The 24152-nt window shown below is 42.5% G+C and overlaps 1 protein-coding gene across 27 annotated transcripts in view; it reads right to left on the bottom strand.

Annotated features, from left to right (window-relative positions):
• The window catches only part of MAPK8IP3 (mitogen-activated protein kinase 8 interacting protein 3), a 72556-nt gene that overhangs the window by 18006 nt on the left and 30398 nt on the right, over nucleotides 1-24152 (bottom strand). For 2 of the 27 annotated variants that reach the window (XM_058035861.1, XM_058035868.1), the window contains 11 exons: nucleotides 23690-23834; nucleotides 19834-20083; nucleotides 17133-17235; nucleotides 13978-14096; nucleotides 9760-9771; nucleotides 8128-8145; nucleotides 5051-5108; nucleotides 3953-4105; nucleotides 2553-2634; nucleotides 989-1140; nucleotides 349-405 (listed from right to left, as the gene is read on the bottom strand). In XM_058035861.1, the coding sequence (XP_057891844.1) occupies nucleotides 349-405; nucleotides 989-1140; nucleotides 2553-2634; nucleotides 3953-4105; nucleotides 5051-5108; nucleotides 8128-8145; nucleotides 9760-9771; nucleotides 13978-14096; nucleotides 17133-17235; nucleotides 19834-20083; nucleotides 23690-23834 (1149 nt within the window). The remainder of the gene's footprint in view (nucleotides 1-348; nucleotides 406-988; nucleotides 1141-2552; nucleotides 2635-3952; nucleotides 4106-5050; nucleotides 5109-8127; nucleotides 8146-9759; nucleotides 9772-13977; nucleotides 14097-17132; nucleotides 17236-19833; nucleotides 20084-23689; nucleotides 23835-24152) is intronic. The other 25 variants (XM_058035867.1, XM_058035873.1, XM_058035880.1 and 22 more) reach the window with 19 other exon arrangements.

Below are 24152 nucleotides of genomic sequence, written 5' to 3'. Positions count from 1 at the left end.
TCCTTGGATTGATTGGCATAAGGTGTTTTTAGCTTCCAGAAATAGGTACCTTCTAAAAACAGCCCTTTATTACACATGACTGTGAGTGTGTCCTCATAAACCAGGACAGAGTATGAAAGTTTCCATTCCAGGATACTCATGAACTTTTTCAGCTTGTGAAACAAAGTCAATGTGCATGGTCAGATCTGATTTTAACTTCACTAAGGAAAAAGGAAGCCCTTGAAGGCAAAAGGGTTAAGCCAACTTCTATCTGACATTAATGTCAGAGTCTATTAAGTTGTTGTCTGAAGTAGAAATGGCAACACTCCCCACTTTTCTTAATCTTGCACAAACCACCGAAGAACTTACAACTGCCAAATGGTGGATTTCTTCTTCTCCTGCACGGATGGGTGCTCACGGGAAGCTCTATGGACAAACACAGCAGAACCAAGTTAATTTCTGCATCTCTGCCAAGCATCAGGTCATTTCCATCAAGGAAGCCATGCTGAAAGTCAGAATTCATTCTAACATGTTTCAAAAGACACCAGGGAATGGGACATGCCCTGGTCTTCAATGCAAGCTCACCCAACCACTTTAAGTAACAAGGCTCATGTGTTTAACGTGATTATCAACTCCCTGTAAAACTGTCTGCCACAGACAGTGTGGGAACTACAGAACCTAGCATTGGAGTCACTTCAAGCCGTAGCCTTTAGAACTCATCATTCAGAAGCAATACTCCTCCCTAGAGCTTCTCCCAGATTAATAAGCACACAAGAAACAAGCAAGACGAACAACTATCCACTGTCCCCAAATAACGGTGGTAACATGAGATTTGCAGCCCAGGTTCAGGAACAGGAGAGAAAGAATTGGTGTTAGGAGAAAAGCATCTACAGTCTGGAAAACTTCCAGTACTTCTCAACCGTGTGTCAGTAGGGGATGCATTGACCATAAGGTAAAACATGAACAGGTCCTGTCCTAAACAGGAATGTTATCCAACACCCAGGCTCACCTGATCATCTCCGTCCACCTGACAGCCTCCTGAAGCTCCATCAGCCTCTCCTTGTACTGGTTGCGCTCCATCAGGACCCGGGCCATCTCCACACGGGTGAAGCGCCGGCGCTGGGCAATGGGAATGTTGTCCTGCAGAGGGGAGGAGCACTGCTTCAGCCAACAAAAGATGGAATGGGATTGAGGTTAGTACCAGGCACGTCAGGGACAGACACATATTTGTTAGTTCTTCTCCTGCCCTGTTTGATTTCACCCCCATTTCCCCATATGAGGAGATAATTCAGACAGTGAGCTCCAAACTATGGCCATGGACCTCCGTGGGTTCAGCAAACCCATGGAAACTGGAATGAGAATCACCACCAACTTGAACACATAGCCCTCGCATACACAGACCCCAATGTGGGACTATTGCCAGCAAGGTGCTTTGACAGTCTGCAAGGAATGGTAAGAATTGACAGTGGTCTTTTGGTCCAAAAATTTGGAAACCAAAGATTCAATTAATAGCAAAGCCAGTCACAAGCAGCAGGGAGCACCACATAAGGCCACCTGCCCTCTCAGGAGGACTGCAAGGATGTTTTCTGCTAGTACAGATGGATAAAGGTAGGATACAGGAAACTAAGGAAACACCTTTTCCTCTTTGGTGACACAAATTGACCTTCCAATGAGGGCAGAGGCAGCTTTGGGTTGGGAACAAAATGAGTAAAAGTCTGTTTTGTCTCTTTTGAAAAGTGGAAAATGAGAACAACATGACTAAAAAAATATCTGCCCAAAATAAAGACTGCAAGGGTTTCAGGAACTCATTACTAGAGGTGGTACATGGTTGTGCTAGACTGTGGCAATTCCTAAGCTCAGCCTGGTTGGTAAGTGCTGCTGAGAGCTGGAACAGCACAAATTAACCAAGTCCCTCTCTAGCCTCCCTGGACTTTGAATCAAATCTGTATGACTAGTCAGAACAAGAACTGTATAAACAAAAAGGAATTTATCAATTATTTTTTAAAATTATAAAAAGAACCAGACCTCCTGTCTGTTCAACTGAAAACAAATCCAACTCTCTTCAGCAGCTCATGAGCACAACGTGAAAATGTTCCCATCTACCTAAATTCTCAACAGACCAAGTTCACTCCAAATAAGTCAAGAGATCTAGGCTAAAACTGAACCTGTAAGCTGGATTTCAGAGCATGATGTGCTCACAGCTACATCTTCACTGCCTACATGGGGACAGGCTCTTCTGGAGAAGCCTGACAGTCGTAACGCCCTGAGAGAATCCACACTGCACACTAGATTTTGATTCTAAATTAGGATGGTATTGAGCAGGGCAGTGCTCTAGCACTCAGCCACAGAAACTACATCCTGCACAGTCATAATGCCACCGGGTTGGCTGCTCCTCTGTGCCAGATTCTGGTTTGAAAGTTGTATGAAGGGATTTCATGCTCATCAGCCACAACCCATTCACCACCCTTGCCCTCATTGCTATCAATCTGCATCTCAGGACTCATATACATGACGCAATACAGGTAAGTAAATCAACCCCCTTTCCCCGCAGGCATTTTAGTAATGTCATATACCAATTCTGTACAGAGATAGCTGCTTACATCCTCCACCTCCTCTTTGGGCTCTCGTCGGGCAACAATTGCTTCAGATTTCACTCTAGGAAACAGGAAGAAAGGGATCAAAACAGCAAGTGACACCATGGCTGGGTCTGGGAAGAGAACCAGCTATGGGAAGTCTGGCTGCATCCATCACCATGTGCACCAAGTGTACAAATTCTGAGATGCTTCTCTGCCATTTTCCCTCCCTCTTCCAGTACATTACTCTGAAGAGCTTCACCGACCTCACCCCTTTTTTTTTTTAAAGATTTGTTGTGAGCACCAAAATACTGACCACTGGAAGAATTCAGCCAGTTTCTGTTTCTGAACCAGCATCTACATTCAAATATTTTATGAGTATGGAGCCATTTTCGATAGGGAAAATTCTAGCTTAAATGCTTCTGCTGGACTGCTTCTGGTTTCAGTAGATTCTCTGATTCTTTAGGATTCAATACAGTGAAAAAAGCCCCTAACATGAAGAACAGTTTCCCAAAATGGTAAAGAACACCAAACCCTGATAAAAAATACTGAAAGTATTTGAGTGCTTTCAGTTTCTTTTAACGCCTACTTTATGAGGCATTACAAAAGGCATTTTAAAAATCTCCCTGCTTGCAAGACTACTTTCATTTCATGCATTCTGAACAATAAAGAGACCAGTCTGTGTTATTCTTAGTGATTCTGAGCTCAGACTACAGAACCTTCTAGATTCCAGCTGGAGAACAAACCCTGTCCTCTGCCCTGAGCACCTGCAGTCATGCACAGCCAGCCACAATGGAACTGTTCTGCTCTGAGCTCCAGGAGGCAGCTTTGTGTGTATGGATGTGAAACCATCCCAGGCTTTGCTGGGCAGTTGGGCTTTAGTTTCTCTAGTTTGAAAGGAAGATAAAAATATTTTAATTCTGATACACATTCCTGTATCAGAATTTAGAATCTCTTCTGCCTCTTCTCAGTCTTAACATGAGCAATGAAACAATTATTGATATAGGCATTTAAATATTTCTTGTGCAACTCTGTATGAGCTCTTTCAGTAAATGAATGGGCATTCACTTCTCTCACAGCTAACCTGGCTGCTAGGAGGACCAAGTTCTTGGCAGTTTCCTTCAAAATTATTGGTCTTGAAACTCCCCTTCTTTGGGTCATTTTGGTTGTTGCTGATTGGTTGGCTTTTAATTGCAAATTCACACCCTAAATGCTCCACTCCAGGGAGCCTAGGTTTGAAGCTGCTCCTTCAGAATTCCTAATCCTGCCTTCTTGTGCTCCCTAAAGTACCTTTAAATGCCAATGCTAATCCCATGAATGAAACAGCCAGCGTAAAACAGAGGAGGTGGGTTTACCATTCTTTACTCCCAGTTCCTTGGAGCAGGGGAGTAATCACTCACCTCTTCAGCTCCTCCTCCAGCTCCTTGACTCTCGTTTCTATTTTGGCTTTGGCCTGCTTTGTTGCTTCCAGTTCTCCCTTCAGCACCTCCTGCTCACCAGACAGCTGGTCCACCTTGGCAATCAAATCATTCTTCACAACGTTCAAAGCATTTCTTAAAGGTGTGAAAGGGACAATAAGCAAAAGTGCCCCAAAGTAGCAGTTGTCCATAAAAGAGATCTTCAACTAAAGTCACAGATGCTACTAGGAAAGTTGAAACAAGTGTGTTTAACAATTCAGTTCAGCTATGTCTCAAGGGAAACGGGAAGATGGAGCTCCAGAAGAACAGAAAAGTCACCATAATTGTTCAGGACAATTATGTATCCTGACTAACAAATCAACCTCTCCTTTGGAAGATGACAAAACACTGAAGAAGGCATGTGTAGAGCAACCTATCTATTTTTGGCAGAATGAAAGTCTGAAATACACCCTTCAGAATTGCTGTCATCTGCAATTGAGGATAACTGCAGATGATGGTTATAGAAATATGCATTTCCAATCAGCTCCAAAACATCTTACATTTATAAAATCAGTACCTTCCCATCACAGTAGGTTCTCCAGCTCTACCCTGGGAGTACTTGGCCTTCCTCTTCCCATCTCCTCAATTTTAATAGCTGGTTTGCCAGCTTTTCTCAAAAACCAACTTCATTACATTGTCTGCTTCTCCTCCATCAACTACGAAATATTTAAGAACTCAACAATGACAATTCTTTTTTTTCCTAATGACAAACCTTGCAAATGAAACCTTACTATCAGCAACATCCTCACAGAGACTCAGACCAACACATGGATTGCCACTGAATTTAAAGCCTGAAACTTATCTCAGATGGCATCAGGCCCTACCAGCACATGCCTAGAGGCTTTATCCAAGTGTCTGCAGAAAGGAAACAGCTAGGAAATAGCTTAGGAGAGCAATTCTTCTTCTACAAGTGAAGGAACAAGTATTCAGGACAACCAGTTAGATAAGCAAGTGAGGAAGGAGTTTTGGCTAAGACCTACTCCAAGGTGACATCTTGTTTATAACCAGGCAGGTAGGTCAGAGCATGCGACAGTTCCTTACTTGGTCTCCAGCAGCTGAGAGTTCTCCAACAGCAGATTGCCCACTTCTTTGCCCATTCCTGAAAAGAAAGGCCAGGCAGTTTTCACCTGCTCTCCTAGAAACATGCAGCTTTTGTGGCACTGCCTAACTTATGCCCTAGGAAAAGAAATCACTTTTGTTAGGCTTCCCTAGATTCCTGTGTCCTGTGTGTAGAGTGGAGTGTCTCTACCTGAATGACCAAACAGCACCAGCAAAGACACCCATGTGTCCTGTAGAGAATCCAAACTCAGATCTAGCTTCTCACCCCAGTCTACACAAACCTCTTTGGGAGGGACAGAGGGGAGAGCTTCACTAATACCAATCAGGGAAGTCAAGGCAGTAACTCCTGGTTCAGCCATGAGCTATTGCAAGCAGTTTTTATCATTCCTCACACAGAATGAAGGTAGAGTTCATGGGTTTTTCACAGAGGATAGCAGAACACTGTCCAAACTGCTGTCCTGCACACTAGTGATTTTCCTCCTTTCTTAGTATAAGCCAGATTTTCTGTTTGCATGATTTGGGATCATGGTTGTGATGAGTTTCATGAACATGAAAGGCTTCCCCATTATCGACCTTCTGCTAGAGCAATTTCAATAGGACTTCAGATTGTCCCTTGCTACACCTAGCTCTAACAGCTTTCTCACAGATGTTTAAAATGTGAAGTCTCGGTTCCACCACTTCAGACTCATAGTCAACATTACAGCAGACACTCTGCACTTGCACTTGGGCATCCATGTACAGCTGCAGTCTGCAGACTGGTTTACAAGAACACTGACACATCTGGGGCTAAGAGTGAAGGTTGAATTCAGTATTTCATAAAACCAATGAAATTTAGGGACCAAAAGCACAATACAAAATCTGGATTGTTTCCCACTGTCTTATAGTGAGGAACAGAGGCCACCTGAGAGCTGAAGGCAGAGACGCCTCTCCCTGTTGGAGGACAGTGCTAAGGGGTGCAGCTCATATCTCACCACAGGTCCCAGAGCATGAAGAAGTCTCCCCACAATCAGTATCTGTCCTGCCCTCTGAACTCTCTCTTCTTTCATAGCAAAGACATCAACAGTCTTCATGATACGTCATTTGCTGATTAATTAGTATTTGCATAAAATAAAAACAACACAAACTTGAATTAAACAGAAGTTAGAGGAACATGGCAGGGCATGAAAAGTGAGAACACACCAAAACACTGCAACACACAGATCCTCTTCCCACAGTTAAACGGGATGAATTTATGATGACAAAAGCAAATTCCCAGCAAGAATGAGTAAGAAGCAGCATTTTCAAAAAACCTTTGAAAAATCAGTGGCAGACAATTAATCACTTTGATGTTTCAGGCCAATGTGTGTCAGAGAATATTCCAACATACAACAATGGGAAACACTAATATCAATGCAAACTACAGCATGTTTTAGGTTGGTAAGGTAAAGGATCTATAGCCCTTTTTTTTTTGGTGACATGCCGCATATCAGTCAGAAGACTCAGAAGTCTTCAACTTATTGAATTTTTTTCTTGCTTATTTTTAGTGATTTTACAAATAATCAATTAAATATTTAGCCTGTAAGGTATTACATTGGCACAAGAACATTAAAGGAACTGAAGAACATCAAGGGAAGAGCTCACCCGCATCTTTTTTGGATTAAATCTTTTTCCTTCATATTCTTGAGTCATCCCTCTCTGCAGCTGTTTTTGGGAGAGAAAAATTCTGGGGAAGAGGGTGAGCTATCATGCCAGAACTAAAGGCCACACAGCATTCCATCAGTATCCTTCACCACAGCTTCTGCTTGTGTGTGATGCAGTGACAGCCCAATGCCTTAACCATCTAGAGGTCAGAAAGGCTCCTCTGGCAATAAAGAAAAAGAGGAAGTCTCCCAGAGCCATGGAATGGCACCCCACAAGATCATCTTGCACAGGCTGTAATGGGACAGCTCTGCTCATGGGAAGAAAACTTTCAGTTTTCAACCCTTTGGGGCATGGAGCAAAGGGAGGTGAGGTGTGGGCACAGCCCTGTCCAGCAGAGCACCTACACCACATTCCTCTCACAGCCAGGCAAAGTGTGAAGCATCAAAGCGGATAATCAACTACAATGAAACAGACCAGAATCCCCAAACCACCTCTACAGAGCAGCTGCATCCTGCTTCTTGGAGAGGTGCTGCCACCACCACAAAAAACCAAACCAAGGTGATGCAAGACACATGGATGGATGATGAGTGGATAAAAGGAATGTAGAAAAAAATGCACAAAAAAGAGAAGAGAAGAGAAGAGAAGAGAAGAGAAGAGAAGAGAAGAGAAGAGAAGAGAAGAGAAGAGAAGAGAAGAGAAGAGAAGAGAAGAGAAGAGAAGAGAAGAGAAGAGAAGAGAAGAGAAGAGAAGAGAAGAGATGAAAAGAAAAGAGAAGAAAAGAGAAGAAAAGAGAAGAAAAGAGAAGAAAAGAGAAGAAAAGAAAAGAAAAGAAAAGAAAAGAAAAGAAAAGAAAAGAAAAGAAAAGAAAAGAAAAGAAAAGAAAAGAAAAGAAAAGAAAAGAAAAGAAAAGAAAAGAAAAGAAAAGAAAAGAAAAAAGAGAAGAGAAAAGAGAAAAGAGAAGAAAAGAGAAGAAAAGAGAAGAAAAGAGAAGAAAAGAGAAGAAAAGAGAAGAAAAGAAAAGAAAAGAAAAGAAAAGAAAAGAAAAGAAAAGAAAAGAAAAGAAAAGAAAAGAAAAGAAAAGAAAAGAAAAGAAAAGAAAAGAAAAGAAAAGAAAAGAAAAGAAAAGAAAAGAAAAGAAAAGAAAAGAAAAGAAAAGAGAAGAAAAGAGAAGAAAAGAGAAGAGAAGAGAAGAGAAGAAAAGAGAAGAAAAGAAAAGAAAAGAAAAGAAAAGAAAGAAAAGAAAAGAAAAGAAAAGAAAAGAAAAGAAAAGAAAAGAAAAGAAAAGAAAAGAAAAGAAAAGAAAAGAAAAGAAAAGAAAAGAAAAGAAAAGAAAAGAAAAGAAAAGAAAAGAAAAGAAAAGAAAAGAAAAGAAAAGAAAAGAAAAGAAAAGAAAAGAAAAGAAAAGAAAAGAAAAGAAAAGAAAAAGGCCTTTGCCTTACCAAAGAAATCATCCCGTACTATGAGAGCCATCCCATACGAGAAAGGGAACAGAAAGAGATGGGGACAAAGGGGAAGAAAGGAAGAGAAAAACAGCAGCCATTAAGTACCAGTCTGTAAACAGCAAACAGAGCAGCTTGTCAGCACATGTATAGTGGTGCCAGTACACATGATGCTTGGTAGAAAGTTATCTTGTTCTCCTGCAGCCTGACCTAACAGGGACTTAACTTTAGAGTGTCACAGAACGGTTTGGGTTAAAAGAGACCTTTAAAATTCACATCCATTTCCATTCCCCTGCCATGGGCAGGGACATCTCCCACTAGACCATGCTTCTCTAAGCCCCACCCAACCTGGCCTAGGGATGAAGCAGTCTCAGTTTCTCTGGGCAACCTGGGCCAGGGCCTTACCATTCCAATTGCGAAAAAAATTTTTCTTATATCTAATCAAAATCTTCCTTCTTTTGTTTAAACCACCACCCCTTGTCCTATCATAACAGATGTCAGGATAAGCTTGAGATGACCTCATCTGCTTCCTTCATCATTTTCCCTGTATGATATATCCTTGAGTTTCCCATCGTCACAACAAAGGCAGGTCAACAGACATTGTGAAGAGGGTGAAGAAAGGACAGTAGCAGGGGGAAAAACACAAAAGTGAGGCTGAGTATCAAAGCTTTCATCTGACCTAAAAAGGCCCAAATCCACCTCCACACTGCAACAAACTCCAACCCAACTTCAGTGGGAGGTTTTCTGAGGAATGTTCACACAAAATGTGGCTTATAGTAAAGCCAGTTTGAATGAGAAGAAGGGATGATGACGTCCCTTTCCTGGTATCATCACAGAGCCCACACTGAGCAGTGCTGGGCACAGGGACATGGCAGAGCTTGTTGGCACATGACACTATCGCAGCTGCCAGGTCACCACCTTTACTACAGGGCAAATTTTACCCAGTTTGCACTGTAATCAAGAGAGATTCCCTTGACTTCAACTGAAATTGCATCAGGGCCCAAGTGTATTTTTCAAGCAGGTGCAAACCTGATGGCAGAGTATGGCCCTAGAGCAGTGAGCAGCCTCCCCCAGCAAAGGACAGAGCCATCACCCATCTCCTGAGACAGAAAGGCAAAGTTTTCACCAAAGACAGAGGCTTTGCCATTCTAACCCATCACAAAAGTGTCTTTGATGTCACTACAATACCCAAAGGGGGTTGTTTTGCACCAGGTAACCCCCCACAGCCAGTGGCAGATGAGGGACTCCTCACAGCACAGGCCATGGAGATTACAGTGGGTCCCTCACTCAGTCTGTGCCCACTCGATCTCTGCTACAAGTACCCTTCTTGGCAGAAAAAAAGCCCTTTGAGCCCCAAGACCTTGAGTGACAGGCTAGTGCAACACTGTGGAGCAAACCTGCCCACAGCCACAGAAAAGAAAGCGGGTTGAAGGTGGCAGGAACGTGAGCAGAGCAGGGACCTCCTGCTGCAGGGAGCCACCAGTGTGAGGCAATCAAGCAAAGTGAGGTGGGAGAAGTCTGCAAAGCCAACCGTGTTTGGACAAGAGCAGGGGAGTATCACACGTGTATACCACAATATCCAACCTCAACCAGAAAAAAAGAAACAAGGAGAACTGAGCAGGAGATACACACCTGAGAACTCCCCTATGCGCCATGTCCAGCGAAGCACAGAGAGACAAGGGAAAAAGGAAGTGAAAAAGGATCCATCAGTGACTAAAACCAACAAAATCAAAATTTTGTCCAAAAAAAATTAACAATGATTCAGCCATTTCAATGTCAAAAGGCATGAAATAGTAAGGACAGGACCTGCCATAGCGGTTGATGGCATGATTCTACACATAGGACAGAAAAAAACCCCAAGGAAAGGCAACCCATGGTACAACTGCAACCACCTACCTCAGCTATTCCCAGATTTCCAGATTTGGATCTGAGGCAATCAGATCTTCCTGGACTGGGTAAACCTTTATTATGTCTTTATTTAGTCATCTACCACTAAATGCAGAACAGCTCATTCCCACTACCTCTCACTTCCCCACACCCTGCAGTTTTAACAACTGTATCTTCTGACCATAACTGTGCTCTTCAGTGACACTTCAAGCTTGCAAAAGACAACTGATTGCATTTAAAACCTTTTTTTTGTATAGTGTAGCACTGGGACTTAGTTTGATAATCTCATTTCAACTTCTGTACACAACACTGTATATGAACTAACCACTAATAACACTGCATTTCTGTCTTTACTACAGACCCTCTGCTCTTTAATTTCCAAAGCAAATATAGTTGGTTATCCTAAACGTGAATCACAGAACGGTTTGGGTTTGAATGACCATCCAGTTCTACCCCCTGCCATGGGCAGGGACACTTTCCACTATCCCAGGTGCTCCAAGCCCCCTCTAACCTGGCCTTGGATACTTCCAGGGATGAGGCAGCCACAGCTTCTCTGGGCAATCAGCTCACTACTGTCACCACCCTCAGTAAAAGGGGCTGTCCATTGAGCACACCCAAACGGCTGCTGTGATCGTTTGTGTCTGGAAACACCTGGGATAGAGAAGAGCAGGAAGAAGGATCTGGTAGAAGGGGAAGCTGAGAAAAGGGGAGATGGGAGAACAGGAACCTACCCAGGATCACTTGAGACTAACAAGTGTATATGCAGGAAAACTGCCAACTAGGGCTCCCAAGTCTGTAGGAGAAATAAGGAAATTTGGTTCTCAATGCTCATTAGTAAATAATTGTTCTCACTCCACATTTTCCTCCAGAATACTTCCTATATCCCATGTAGGTAAAGCAGTATTAGAGGCAGGAGGAAACCCATATGTTTTGTGGTTTTTATTCAAAATAATAAAACATGAAGAGTGCCAATTATGTACCAGGAATAAAGGGGATTTTCCATTTCAGAATCAGACTTGACTGCCAGCCAGTGCTCAAGGGTAATTTCTATAAGTCCTGTTCTTAAGGTCATCTTTAATTAAATTTCTCTTTCTTTAAGGAATTGAGACAAAAAAAAAAGAGAATATTCTTTACAGATTGACTGCCAAGTTTTGAGAGACTGGAGGAAGCAATAAGTCTTCACTTAAGTGAGCTTAGAGTCATTAATGAATTTGATTTACAGAAAGAAGCGAGCTCCAAACATGACCTAGAGGACTCTTTCAGCTTGTGGATTTTGTTCCCTATATCATGTTCATAAAGCACCATTTCCTCTTTGTCTCTGCAGACTCAAAAGTGCAGCACAAAGAGAGAACATTCTACTGAACAAAAAAGGCAAAATTTTGGATTATGTTGACAGATTTTTGTCAGCCCTAAGATCTAGCCCTTTGCTTCTATCTTTACCAGACTTTCTTTTGTGCTTTCTATTGTGCAAAGACAAAAAAGTACCAGTCTCATTTGTTGTTGAGAGACACAATCTCTGAGATCTCTCCGTGCTTCCTCTCTTTGTACAACCAGCAATGTTTGTGTTCATTTTAAAAACATCTTTACGTACCAAAGTCAGTGGCCAGAACTCAGCAAAATTATTAATTAGATCAATGTTGATCACAGAACAAGGCACAGTCCATCTCCCAGATTTGAAAAGGAACCAGTCTTCCTATTTTGCTGGCCTGCCATGGGATCACCTGAAAGGGTTCTGCATCTCTGCTCAGGCTAGAAAATGGTCCCAGTACAGAAATGTCCTCCTTGTAAGCCATGCTGCAGTCTTCAGAAACCACACTGTGATCTTCAGGGCCCATGCTTACAAGGGCACTGTTCAACAAAGTCTTTGTACATTTTATTGCAAGTGGTAACTCCCGAGCAACAGACATCTCAGAGGTGAAGCACCTTTGACTTCATCCAAGACTGCAGTGAACAACCATGCAAGATTTGGGCAAAAAAAACCTTTGGTCCTTTGAAAACAACAGTCTGCATTTCTTGCTGATCACTGGGTCAGGCTACAGGGTAATCCCAAGGGGAAGTGGATTTCCAGAAGGCAGGCTTCCAAAGTGGGAAGCACATTGTCTGAAGCTGCTCATACACCGAGTAAGTAATTTTCCAGAACAGTAACTCTTCCAAGCCAATAATATCTGATACCCCAGTCATTTTGGGGGGAGAAAGAAAGCAGCAGTTGGCACAGTGATTAGCAGACAGAGCCGCAGAATCAACTGAACACTCCTTGATGAGGAAGGAGTGGACAGGAGGACCAAGATAAAACAGATATTCAACAGCAAGATTATCCATGGTTTTAGTGCTTTGATTCTGCTAGGAAGACAGCTGCTGATAATGTATGAAGCTGGCTAATTCATTCCACAGCTTTAACCATCACATGTAGTTCCTACTATCAAGCTTCCCTTTAAGCAAGAGCCCCAGCCCTTCTGCAAATGGCTACTAGCATCCAGGGGATTGTCAAACCTGGAAATCTTGCTTTTCCTTCAAAATTCTTAATCTTGTAAATATCTGTCCAGATTGGCTCCCACTGCAGGCAGAGTAAGCCTGTGTGCTCATCCTGAGGCTTCTGCAGATTTTTTTTTATTCTGGCAATCTTGAGTTGAAGGTGAAACAATAATGGGTTTGTGCTTTAGGCAATGGCATGAGGGCTCTCATACCTGCTGTATGATTTTTTCAAAACACCAACCCAAACCTACTCATATCAAAAGGCTATGGCAAGCATTCTCATGATGGTCTGATTCATGTTCTTAATTCCAGTCACACTATTGACTATAATAGTACGGTTTCAGATACTTGTCCTTCATCAAACAAGAAGTAATTTAACTCCTTTCCAGTCTTCAGTCCGCATCTTCAAGGTTAAGTTTTTGTTTAATAGGGCAAAATCTATCTCCCCTGCAGAAACATATGCTTTTTAAAGGTCCTGATACAACACATATCAAAGCTGATACAAGTACCTTTGTAATTTGGGCAAAGGTGAGCTGCTGTAAGTCTGTATGACACATTTTAGCTCATTCTATTCTGGACACATACACAAAACTAAACTTACAAGATTATCCATAAGCAGATCTATATCAGTAATCACAGAAAGGAAATGTTCGCTTTCAGATCAGATCTCCTGCCACTAAGTACACATAATGCCTTGTTTCTGGAGTCCTCATGTGTCCTAGGGCTCCTTAAAGCAAGCAGTAACATGGAAAATGAGCTACACTATTATAAACTCAATCAGGCACCCTTGTCACCTGAGTATTCAAAGACCACTTGTACTGATGCAGGAAAACAGCAAGAATTAAAAACATGCTTAAATTCTGTCAAAAAACAAGATCTAGATACTCAGGAATCCAATAGAAAAAGTATAGAGACGGCTCAGAGTGCTCTCTGAGGCAAAGCGGCTTCTCTGACTGCTGCAGGGTCCCAGCCAGGAACACAAAACACAGCCTGGCTACAGGCATTACAAACATCTTCAAAATCAGCTTAAAAAGTTAATTATTACATCTCTTAGGCTGACTGCAAAACAGTAAATACTGCATTACACACCATAAGTTTTCCACATAATTTAAACATCAAAAACTTAACCAAATGAGTTACTTTCTTACAAATTTCAAACAACTGTTTCTCTCAGTATAAAATTACTGGGGGAGGAATTTTCAGTCAGAAGCAGAAGAAACAAATTTTGTCTTCAAATTATTTGTGTGGAAAATCCTGTAGAAAAATAACTTATGCACTAAAGACAACCCAAATAAAAGTTATCTAACAGCTGAGATTATTTTCTAAATAATCATGACTGTACTGAAGGTACATGCTTCTATCACATGTATCTCAATTTCCATGCATTCTTAAAAAAGAGAAACATCCAAGTTCTGAAAGAAAAAGAGAATTTAAATGCTTCTAGAAGCTTAATATGGAGTCATTGTACCAGAGAAAATAACAAGGTTTTACCTAGCAGATCTGCTCCTTCATCAACATCTCCAATGACCTCAGACCCTGCTGTGGAAAGTTCATGGTACAGAGAGTCTGTGTTGATGCCAAATGCTTTGTTCACAATCCCCTGTGTTGGGCTGTTGTTGGAAGAAAAAAAACAGAAGGAATCTTGTTACTTGGCAACATTTAAGCTCAAATATTTATTTTTGAAATACTGAGCATCTCAGTCTACTGCAATCAAAACCCATCTGTTCACCCACTGAACGAATCAGGAAGCACACTGAGTAAAGAAAATAGCATGTGTTATTCTCCATATCATAGACTTATGAAATTATTTGGGTTGGAAGGGACCTTAAAGACCACCTGGTTTCAACTCCCTGCCATGGGTAGGGACACCTTCCACTATCACAAGTTGCTCCAAGCGCCATCCAACCTGGCCTTGGACACTTCCAGCCAAAGCTGCTCTGGGCAACTGGTGTCAGGGCCTCCCCACCCTCATGGACAAGAATTTTTTCCCAATATCTCATCTAACCCTGCCCTCTGTCAGTGGGAAACCATTCCCTATTGTCCTGTTCCTCCAGGCCCTTGTCCAAAGTCCAGCTGTCCTGGAGCCTCTTTAGGCCCTGGAAGGGGCTCTGAGGTCTCTCTGGAGCCTTCTCTTCTCCAGGTGGACTCCCCCCAGCTCTCCAAGCCTGGCTCCAGAGCAGAGGGGCTCCAGTCCTTGGAGCATGTCTATGGCCTCCTCTGGACTTGCTCCAACAGCTTCATGTCCTTCTTATGCTGAGGACACATCTATCATCCACAACCTCAAAGCTCACCCAGATGATTTACTCTGAAGTCACACAAGTTAAGGTTGATTCAGTATTTCACAGAAAAATTTCACATTGCAGAAGAGCTCAGCTTTGACCTGTCAGATTCTGCAAAGATTCCCATGCTCCGATCAATCTAGATAGAAACCTCAGACAGCAGTAAGACCAAATAAGAAATTCAATGCTGAAAACACCAACAGCCTTTTTACTTGGCCAGCCAATAAGTACAATCAGTCTGAAGGGTCCATTTTTCTTTTGGGTAAGGCTATGTATTGAAAAGCATTTCTTCACATGTCCTCAAATGTATTTAATTAAAGGTAAATCAAAGTTAATAGTTTTTAGTCTTATCAGATGACAGTACATTTCCACCTCTCAGTGTCTTTGATACCATAAAGAATCTTCTTGTATTTCCTGACAGCCTCATGGCTCAAAGCAGCAAAGAGTTGCTACAGGATGTGCAGGTGAGGCAACTTCTGGGATTGTGGCTGTCTACTCTAAAAAATTGCCTTAATGTGGGTTATAAACACTTTGCAGTGCTTTGCCTTGTATGAGTAACATCAACCAGCACGAGCAGCAGCTGTGCAATTTCTCCAACAATCTATCAGAAAGGTCAGCACCAACACAGATGATCTCAAGTTTTATGGCTTCATTATCACATAAACAATCCTAGTGATTATAAATGGAGTGTAGTAGCTGCTTCTGATATTGCAGCCACAGCACACTGCAAAGAAGAGGAAAAAAAAGTGGGTTTTTCAATTAAAGAAAAATTCCAGCCACCCAGACATCTGAGAGCACTGAGGAAGTACAAATGGTGCTGTGATGGCACTGCAATTAATCAGTTCACACAATCCAACAGTCAGCACAAATGAAAGAGAAACCAGCACTCAGTCTGACCTGGAGACTTAAGTCAGATTGAACTTTCCTGTTCAACATTCAGCTTTCAGAGGTATACGTATCATGAAAGCACTCTGCTTTCAGAGCAGCACACACACTGTCAGCAGTCCAAGTCAGGCGGTGTCTCCTGTAGCTCTCAAGTCTTACCACCTGGAGTAGAGATTCCTGCCTGAAGAGCTCTGGTGCATCAATCCCCTCTGTTTCCTTCTTTCCCCTGGATTTGACCAATTTTTTATCTGATCTCATCAGTCACTTTTGTCTTCTCCACACTGAGCAGTTTCAACTCCCTGGATTCCTCCTGACCCTAAAAATAGTCCAGGTATCCTACATGTCCCAAGGGGAGCTTAATTGTGTGTGCCTTCCCAGATGAGAAATGCAGGTATTATTGCTGCTCATACCCTTCTCAATGGGGGTGCTCAACAGGGTGGGCAAATCCAGTCCAGATTGGGACCATTAGATACTCTTGCTTTCACTCTGCCAGGGTACTGTATTTTCTGCGTATCTGTAAGATTTGGGGGAAATTTTTTGCCGATACAGTGCCAAATTATCCACTGGACAAGGGTAAAAGATAAACTTTAGTAAAAACAAATCAAGGTACCTATACCTCACAACAATGTGGTGCCAAAATTAATAGCCTTTAGGTAGCCTCCTATTTAGAACAAAATGGGTGATGGGTAGGGATCAGAGCAGCAGAATCGTTTAGTAAAAGTCTGATGATTCTTCTGAAAACTGTGTTGAGGATTCGCAACCACTCCTCAGTGCACTGATGGGTCATAAATGCTCTGACCAGCCTCACCTAGGAACTGCACCTACCCACTGGTCCCAGGGCTCCCTTTGACCTCAGGCCTATGCCTTCAGTTCTTTGCTAAGATGCACCTGTCTTCAGTCCTGTCTCCTGCTGTTCATGGGTAGCACTGGGACCGAATTCACACCCTTGCTTTGTCTGGGGCTGCTGACAGGGCTCACTACCAGTGATCTGAGCCTCACTGCTCAAAGCCTGTGGGATTCGGATTGCTGAGGTTACCTCTGTTTGTCCTCCCTTTGGGGGGGCAGCCCTGCCTCCTCAAATACTTGACAAAATTAGAACTGAAAGAAACTTGAGGTTTTAAAATGGAATTCAGAACTGAGGTTTTATTGGACAAATGCACCTTTTCCCTATTTCTAACAGCTTAAGCCCATGTTCTCTTTTCTTGTCTTAAAACTTCTGCTGCTCAATCATCTCTCTAAACCCCCAGACCAGTAAGGTAAATGAGTCCACTCCTGGGTCAGCTGTACACATCCTCCTGGAGATCACCAGCAGGCATCTGCCTTTTGGAGAACCCAAAGCAGGTCAGGACCTCTGATATTAGGCAGAATATATGGACTGTCTCAAATAGCTGCATTGTGAGCTCACTATGAGCCAGAGCATCCATTTGTCACTACTCATGAAGCCAAGTGACAGAGCACACAGGGTAAAGTCACAATCAGTACCTGCTACCCGTGCGTTCCAGGCGGGGATCCTGACACATATCCAGCTCTGGGGTGGAATCAATGATGTCCTGGACATCGGACCACTCATCGCTGCTGCCCATCCCTAGGTAAGACAGTACAGATCACATACAGGATCAGGACTTCCAGAGAATGGTATTTCTTGAAGGGACTTTTACAGCTTTGAATATTGAGATTTGAAAATTTCGTGGTGCCATGTTCAAAGTCTTAAAATCAGAACAGAAAGTAGTTGAAGGTGGTCTCTCAATTCCAGAGCAGGTACACCATAAGCATTCCCCTTCCCACCCCCATTCCAAAGCATCACTAAACTCATTGCCCTGAATACTCACTAAAATGGGATCAGCAGAAATATTTTATCCGTTGAAGTAAATTCTAAAACTCCTTTTTTATCTGCCAATAAACAACTCCTCCATCCCCAGACAGCATTAGCTGAGTTTGAAGGCAACACAGTGATTTTCTGTACAGCTTCATAAAAATTACTATTGTTAGGAACTGGCACTATTTAGTTTTAACAGAAACAGGTTTTCAATACAAATTTTCAAGTCTGCACTGGTTTAGATACCCATTACAGTGAAACTTGACTTCAAAACCAATAAATGAAATCTGGTTTGTGTGTAATCTGCAACCTGAAGCCAATATTTAAAGAATAAGGAATTCCTTCCTCTTGTCAAGTCCTGTTTACTGAATACCAAACTCTTCAAAAGCCCAGACTTTAACCTATTCTGAACAAGCAACATGAACACTGTGTCTGTTCACACAAAGAATTTCTGAAAGATTAATGACCTAATTTGTGAATTACATTAGTCCCTCAATGAACTTAGATGTGACATTTTTGACCTTTCCAGACAATCTCAGTAGCCAAATATACAAAGTCCATGACAACTGAAGTGTTAATTTCTTTCAGGCTGGCATTGTGCCAACTGGCAGCAAACCCAGGCTGGAAGACAAAGTGTGATGTGGATCTGTTGCCAAAGCAGGCATCCACACCCAGCGGGTCTAACACAAGCACAGCCTTCCTCAGCTTTATTTTACCAAGCTGGGAAGTTTTTCTGCAAATACCTCTGAGTAGCATTTTTGGTAGTTCAGCTCTAAGGCACATGCATCACTGACAGACATTTTAATTACAGATGTATAAAATACATTATTAAAATTCAAGTATGTGCATCACTTCTAATAATAGAGAATTGATTTCTTATTAGGGGTGAGAAATAGCTGAAAGGTTGAATATGAAGACCACATAAGGAAGCCATATCACACTTCCACCAAGAAAGTGGGGGAAAAAATAGTTCCACTTCACAATTGCACACATACAAAAAAGAGATTATTTTGACGCATGAAAACTGTTGATAGTAAATGAGCTTGTAAAGCAGGAACTGTAAAAATCAGGGTATTTATAGGGTATTCAAACTACTGACATCCATGCTTAGCTTTCTTGATACAAGTGTTTCATGGTCACAGCCAGACCACAATCTAACAGCAGGCTGTTCAGAACCCATATGCTTCCATGGACAACTCTCCTAGCCTCTGACAGATGGACATCTGTGACCCTGAGGGTGCCCTCAGGATAATACAGACTGGGACTCAGTCTCCTCTCCTCTCTCAGTTCTCCTTCAGTGCTACAGCAAAAGATGTTATATGTTGGTTTATGGTCTTACTTCATTAGGAACCAGCTTGTGAATGGTTATTTCTGCTTCAGTAATAACTTAGTTATAACTTCTGCTTCCCAAGGAATAACTTGGATAAGAAGATTATCAGCTGGTTCAGATGTCAACCTCATAGACCCATGTTTACCCCTGTGCTCCTGCATATTAACCTAATGACCTTTGATAAATCTTACAGTCCTTTTGTAGTTTAAGTTCATGACATGTAAAACAGATCACTTCTCATTTCTGATGGCCACTGCAAGTCTCACAATCCAGGGCAGACCTGCTCAGACACTACATGGGCACAGCTGAAGGGCTTTTATAATGTTATTAAATCATTTATTTATTTAACAGCCTGGTGCTAAAGCTTAGAGAATGGCTTTCCTGACAAAAAATAATTAATTCAAATTACTAAAGTACTCTGGAAAATTAAGAGACAACAACTGTAGCTTCCACAGGTGTGGGAGTTCTTTGTATAAGAAAGAGACTAAAAAATATCAGCTAATTTAGCTGAGAAAAACAGCTGGGTACAATTATTTTAAGCAAATCAGAGTGTGGGATAAGAGCACAGAGGGAAAATAATTATTTAATCTCACAGACAAATTTGGCATTTGAACAACTGGATATAAAATACTTACAAATAAATACAGACAGAAAACTAAATATAAGCTCTTAACTTTCATATTGATGAGATCCAGGAACAGCTTCCCAAAAGCTCACCCTAAGACGTGACTTGAGTGCTCATGAAAGAGGTTCCAAGACATGAATGCATATCACTGCAGGGAACTGAACTCAGTAACCTGTTCCCATTCTATGAATTTGTGAAATTACTCATATAACTGATGTTTTCAAAAATTTACTATGCAGAAAACTGCTAACATCCAATTAACCCTGTCTCATTCATGTACCTTTCGAAGTCAGGCTTCCTCAAATTCTATACTTACAGTGCAATCTCCCAGCCTCTCCCTGTAACAGAGTGACACAAGCACTGCTAAGTTGATTATGTTAGTGACCAAGTACCTGAGCTCCAGCTGCCATACCTATGCTGACGTTCCTCATCTCCTGTGTGACCTGGACTTCCATGTTCCGGCTGTTACGCTTTTCTCGTGCCCTCTTATTGCTCTTGGTGATGCCATTGGTGTACTCGCTGATGGGCTGGATGCTCTCATTCAGAGGGGTGACAGCAGCAGAGGGCACAGATGATGTGGGAGTGTTGGACTTGGTTCCCGTGGTGCTCGGTGTGGCAGCTGCTGAGGACTGCCCAGATTCAGACATTTCATCTTGGGGGCACTGTGGCAATTCCAGGGCAGCAGAACAGAAAGGGAAAAGCACAATTATACATTTCAGTAAGTCCCATTTGCTGGTGTATGGCTGCCTTAAAGCATTATGAGCATGGTTCTTGCTCATTGTACCAGTTACATGTCCCATTGTTTGCTGGTGACACAGGGCACTACCACCACAGTGAAGCAGCAAGTTCTCGTGCTGAGCTCAACAAGCAAATCCCACCTGTAGAAAGGGCTGATAACCTTCTTCAATAAGGCTTCAATAAGGCTGATAACTCCTTCAATACTGAATACTGGTCTTCACAAATCACATTGGTATGTGATCTCAAGAAAGGTGGCCTTATCACAGGAGAAAAGCACCTGTAGCTCACACTGAGTACAGTGAAAGCTGAAGGGCTTTGGCACCTGCAGCAAACTAGGCCAGTGTTTCCCAAGGCTGGAAGGCAATATGGATATTGCTCGGGAAGGATCTGAAGTGGCCTCTTAGAAGTCTTGACTGATGTCATTACTGTAAGCCACCAATACACCTAGATGAGAAAACAGCAAACTGGTTTTGCCACTAAACTGCAGAAGCAGAGTGGACACTGATCTGGGATACTCTGGCTTGTCTGACACAGGAGACCTATGTCCCCAAACCACCTTATACATAGCTCGGCAGGCATGGGTCCAGCTTGAGAACACAGCATAAACAGGTGTGGTCTCCCACTTCCAAATGGCAGGATGACAATACCCAAGAATTCAGAAAGGTGAGAAATGAACACAGGAGATGGATTCTCAGTATGGAAAGTGCAAAACAGCTCTTGGTGCAAACAGACATTACAGCCCCACTTCTTGTACCATCACCTCTTGAGGAACAGGGAGTCTTCAAGGCTTTGTCAGGATTTTACACTGTAAGCTGTGTTGGTAAATTAAAGCACAATGCTTCAGTCAGACAAGGAATGCCCTGACTAGCACCATGACCTCTCAGACTCAAAGGAGATTTCCCCACTCTTAAGGGCAGCATGCTCTAATTACTGCCTGCAGGGAGGTGACATAGTTAATGCTGAGAGTTATATGCGACAGTGAGTTGCAACTGGGTGCAGTGGCATTCACCTGCACATCCAGACCCATCTTTCATCTTCACCACTGGCCTCTCTCGTCCTGTGCAAGTACTAGAGAGATCCTGGTTCTGCTCAGAGGCTGCTCTGAGCCCCCAAACCTCGAAGCTGTGACAGGGTTTCACTTTTCTCATCTGGAAGTTTCGTTCTCTTGTACTAATAACAGCTTCACAACATGACAAAAACATCCAATATGGGATGAGTGAGAAGACTGAAAAAAATGGTGATTTAACCCTTTGCAGCCTTATTTTTGTTAAATCTGGAATTTTATTGAGATCTTCCTTTAATTAGACTGGCCTCTGTATGCTTATCTTAAAATGCTCTGCTGCACACTGCACTACAGAAGTCTAAAGGTTTACACTGCACCTGCGCACTTATACTGGAAACTCAGGTTTTTTACAATGGCCCTGCCATTAAATGCAATCCACATTTTGCGTATTTTCAGCATTATTAGTCTAAATAGCACACACATTCCCACATGAATATCCAAACCATCTCCCTTCAATTATCCTGGTTTCAGCATCAAGACTGAGATGAGAACTTTGCACTTAGGCTGCTACATGTTAAAACCACACTTCCCACCTCTACTTCAATTTCCTGATTTAGGAGCTACTTTCCCAGTATGTAAAGAAAAAAAAGAGTCAAAAAGGATTTTTGATAATAAATAGGCTCCAGTAAGCTTTGGACTACCTCAACTGCAGTTTGCCTTCTGTGCTTTCAGATGTGCAAAGGGACAAAGATTATCAAGTGTGAAGTGCAACCATAAAACCTCTTTCCTCAAACAAAACTGCTGTTGGATGAAAGATTTCAGGGATGTTCTTGGACCCACTCTAAGTCTATGAGAATAAGCAAAGTTCAGAAGCATCTCAGCTGTGTAAGAGACACCTAGGTGGGTCCACTCCACTTGTCATTCCTTGTTCTTATGAACCAGATGTCATTCAAAAGCCCTGGATCATCAGTGTCTATAGGGTAATATCTGTGCCAGCAATATCCTGTAACTTCTTGTTTATTGACATAACCTGCCCCTTACCCTGAACATCTGAATAAGTAATTACCCCAGTCTTTCACTACTCTTTGGTTACAGATGTGAGTTTTGTACTTCCCCAGAAAACACACTTTATCAACCTTCCAACCTGCATTGGAGAAATTCCTCCCAAATGTATGTACTACCTACGTGCTCCTCTTCACAGCCCAGAAGCAGGTATCTTCCTTCTATTGTCTGAGTGCTCTGTTAATGCTAAATATCGTGCTAAGAGTACAGCTCTTCTCTCCAGCACAGGAGGCATTCTCCAAAACCCACAGCTCACCCAAAGAATAATCTCCACAGCCACCACTTACCTACAGCCATACCTGTAAACCTCCTAAACATCAACTGTGTAGTAGTGACCTCCAAAATGCATTGTAAAGGCCCAACATTCATAGCAGTCATATCTCACCATGAGAAGCCACATGGTTATAACACTGAAAGCATAGTACATAAAAACAAAAATATTAAGGACTTTAAATCTCCAAAACACTGTATAAAATAAATGTAAAGCTGAATGCAAAAATAAAATAATGACAACAACTAAAATAGAATATAGTAATAAAAAGTAAACAAGGACACTTAAAATGTAAGTACAGCCTGGCCTCATGAAGAACGAAAGATAGTGAGAATTGTCAGGTACATACTGGGAAGATGAGTCATGTGTGAGTGATGTCAGCAAAATATCAGACCTTTGAAGAAGAGGCTCATGGGAAATGCATGGACCATGCATAGCCTGATCTGTCAGACCAATCTCTGAATAGCGGAGAGGAGACCCCTGAATGGCAGAGCAGAGCTCAAGATGCGCCAGGCAGCCCCATGAGCTGCTGCAGTGCAGGTGCAACACTGTGAGGATTTTCGAAGACCTGGTGCAGAAGGCAGAGCAGTAATGGTGACAGATGTACTGAAGGTAGACAGTGCAAGTCTAGAGCAGTGACTAGGCATAAGAGGAATATAAGACCTTTAAGCACAGTGCAAGAATTGGGCATTCAGAGAGGATAAGAAGGAGCCCTTTTTAGTGAATACAGGAAGGCCAGGAGATCAGAAAAAAATGACAAACACTTTAAGGGCAAGTGCAACCCAATGCCTGGCCCCACCTGAGTTGCAGAACCATTGCTCTTATCAAAGTGGAGAGAAGGGACAGGTTCTACCATGTCCTCTCTGAAATAAGCTATTAAGAAGTGAAGAATTTCTCTTCACTCAATCCCTAACTGCCTCCACATACATCCCTCTCAACTTGGGGCCAGCCAAGTAAAGGAGATTAACCCTGAGACAAAGCAGCATGAGGAGCTGTGTCAAATCCTTCCTGCATCATATGCCAGATCTGAAGAAGAATACCCTCCCACATCTAGCAGCGCTACTATGGGAGCAAACACAAAGGGAGAGGCTGCAAAGGGTTACGGACACAGATTGTCTCTAGCTTAATGAAAATGTGAGATGTTAGCAACAGTGAAGGAGTGGGAAACCCTTGCTCTGTGATGGTCTAGAAAACCTTGTAGCTGGAGTTGGACTGCAGCTGGCCGAGGTCACTCAGGTGCCAGTGGTCTAGTGTTGGGACGATCTTGGCCCCTATCTGTCCACGTACCATGCCATCAGCGAGGGGGAAGACATTCAGGGAGTTGGGACGTTCCTTCCTGCTAAAGAGACAAACAGGGAGAGAGAGGAAAATGTGTTAGCTGGGTACATCATGGTTCTGATAGAAAACAAACAGCACAGTATATGAAATACTAGTTACTAGAAACTGGACTGCAACTGTTACCCTCACATGGCAGCTGTCTGAACTCTGAACTCCCACACTTCCTTGGTGGTGGCTCTCAGTCCCGTGGTGCTGCTGCTAGAGTAATACCTTCTCCTGGGGAAACTCTAAGATAGAGGGGGTCAGTGGCCATTAACAGGTACAACTGACTGCTCAATCAGTATGAGAAATTTGGAGAAACATGAAAGTGCAGCCAATT

The sequence above is a fragment of the Melospiza georgiana genome, chromosome 16, assembly GCF_028018845.1.
Source record: "Melospiza georgiana isolate bMelGeo1 chromosome 16, bMelGeo1.pri, whole genome shotgun sequence".
NCBI classification, from domain to species: domain Eukaryota; kingdom Metazoa; phylum Chordata; class Aves; order Passeriformes; family Passerellidae; genus Melospiza; species Melospiza georgiana.
Note: the sequence above shows the minus strand (reverse complement) of the source record. Positions and strands in the feature narration are given on the sequence as shown.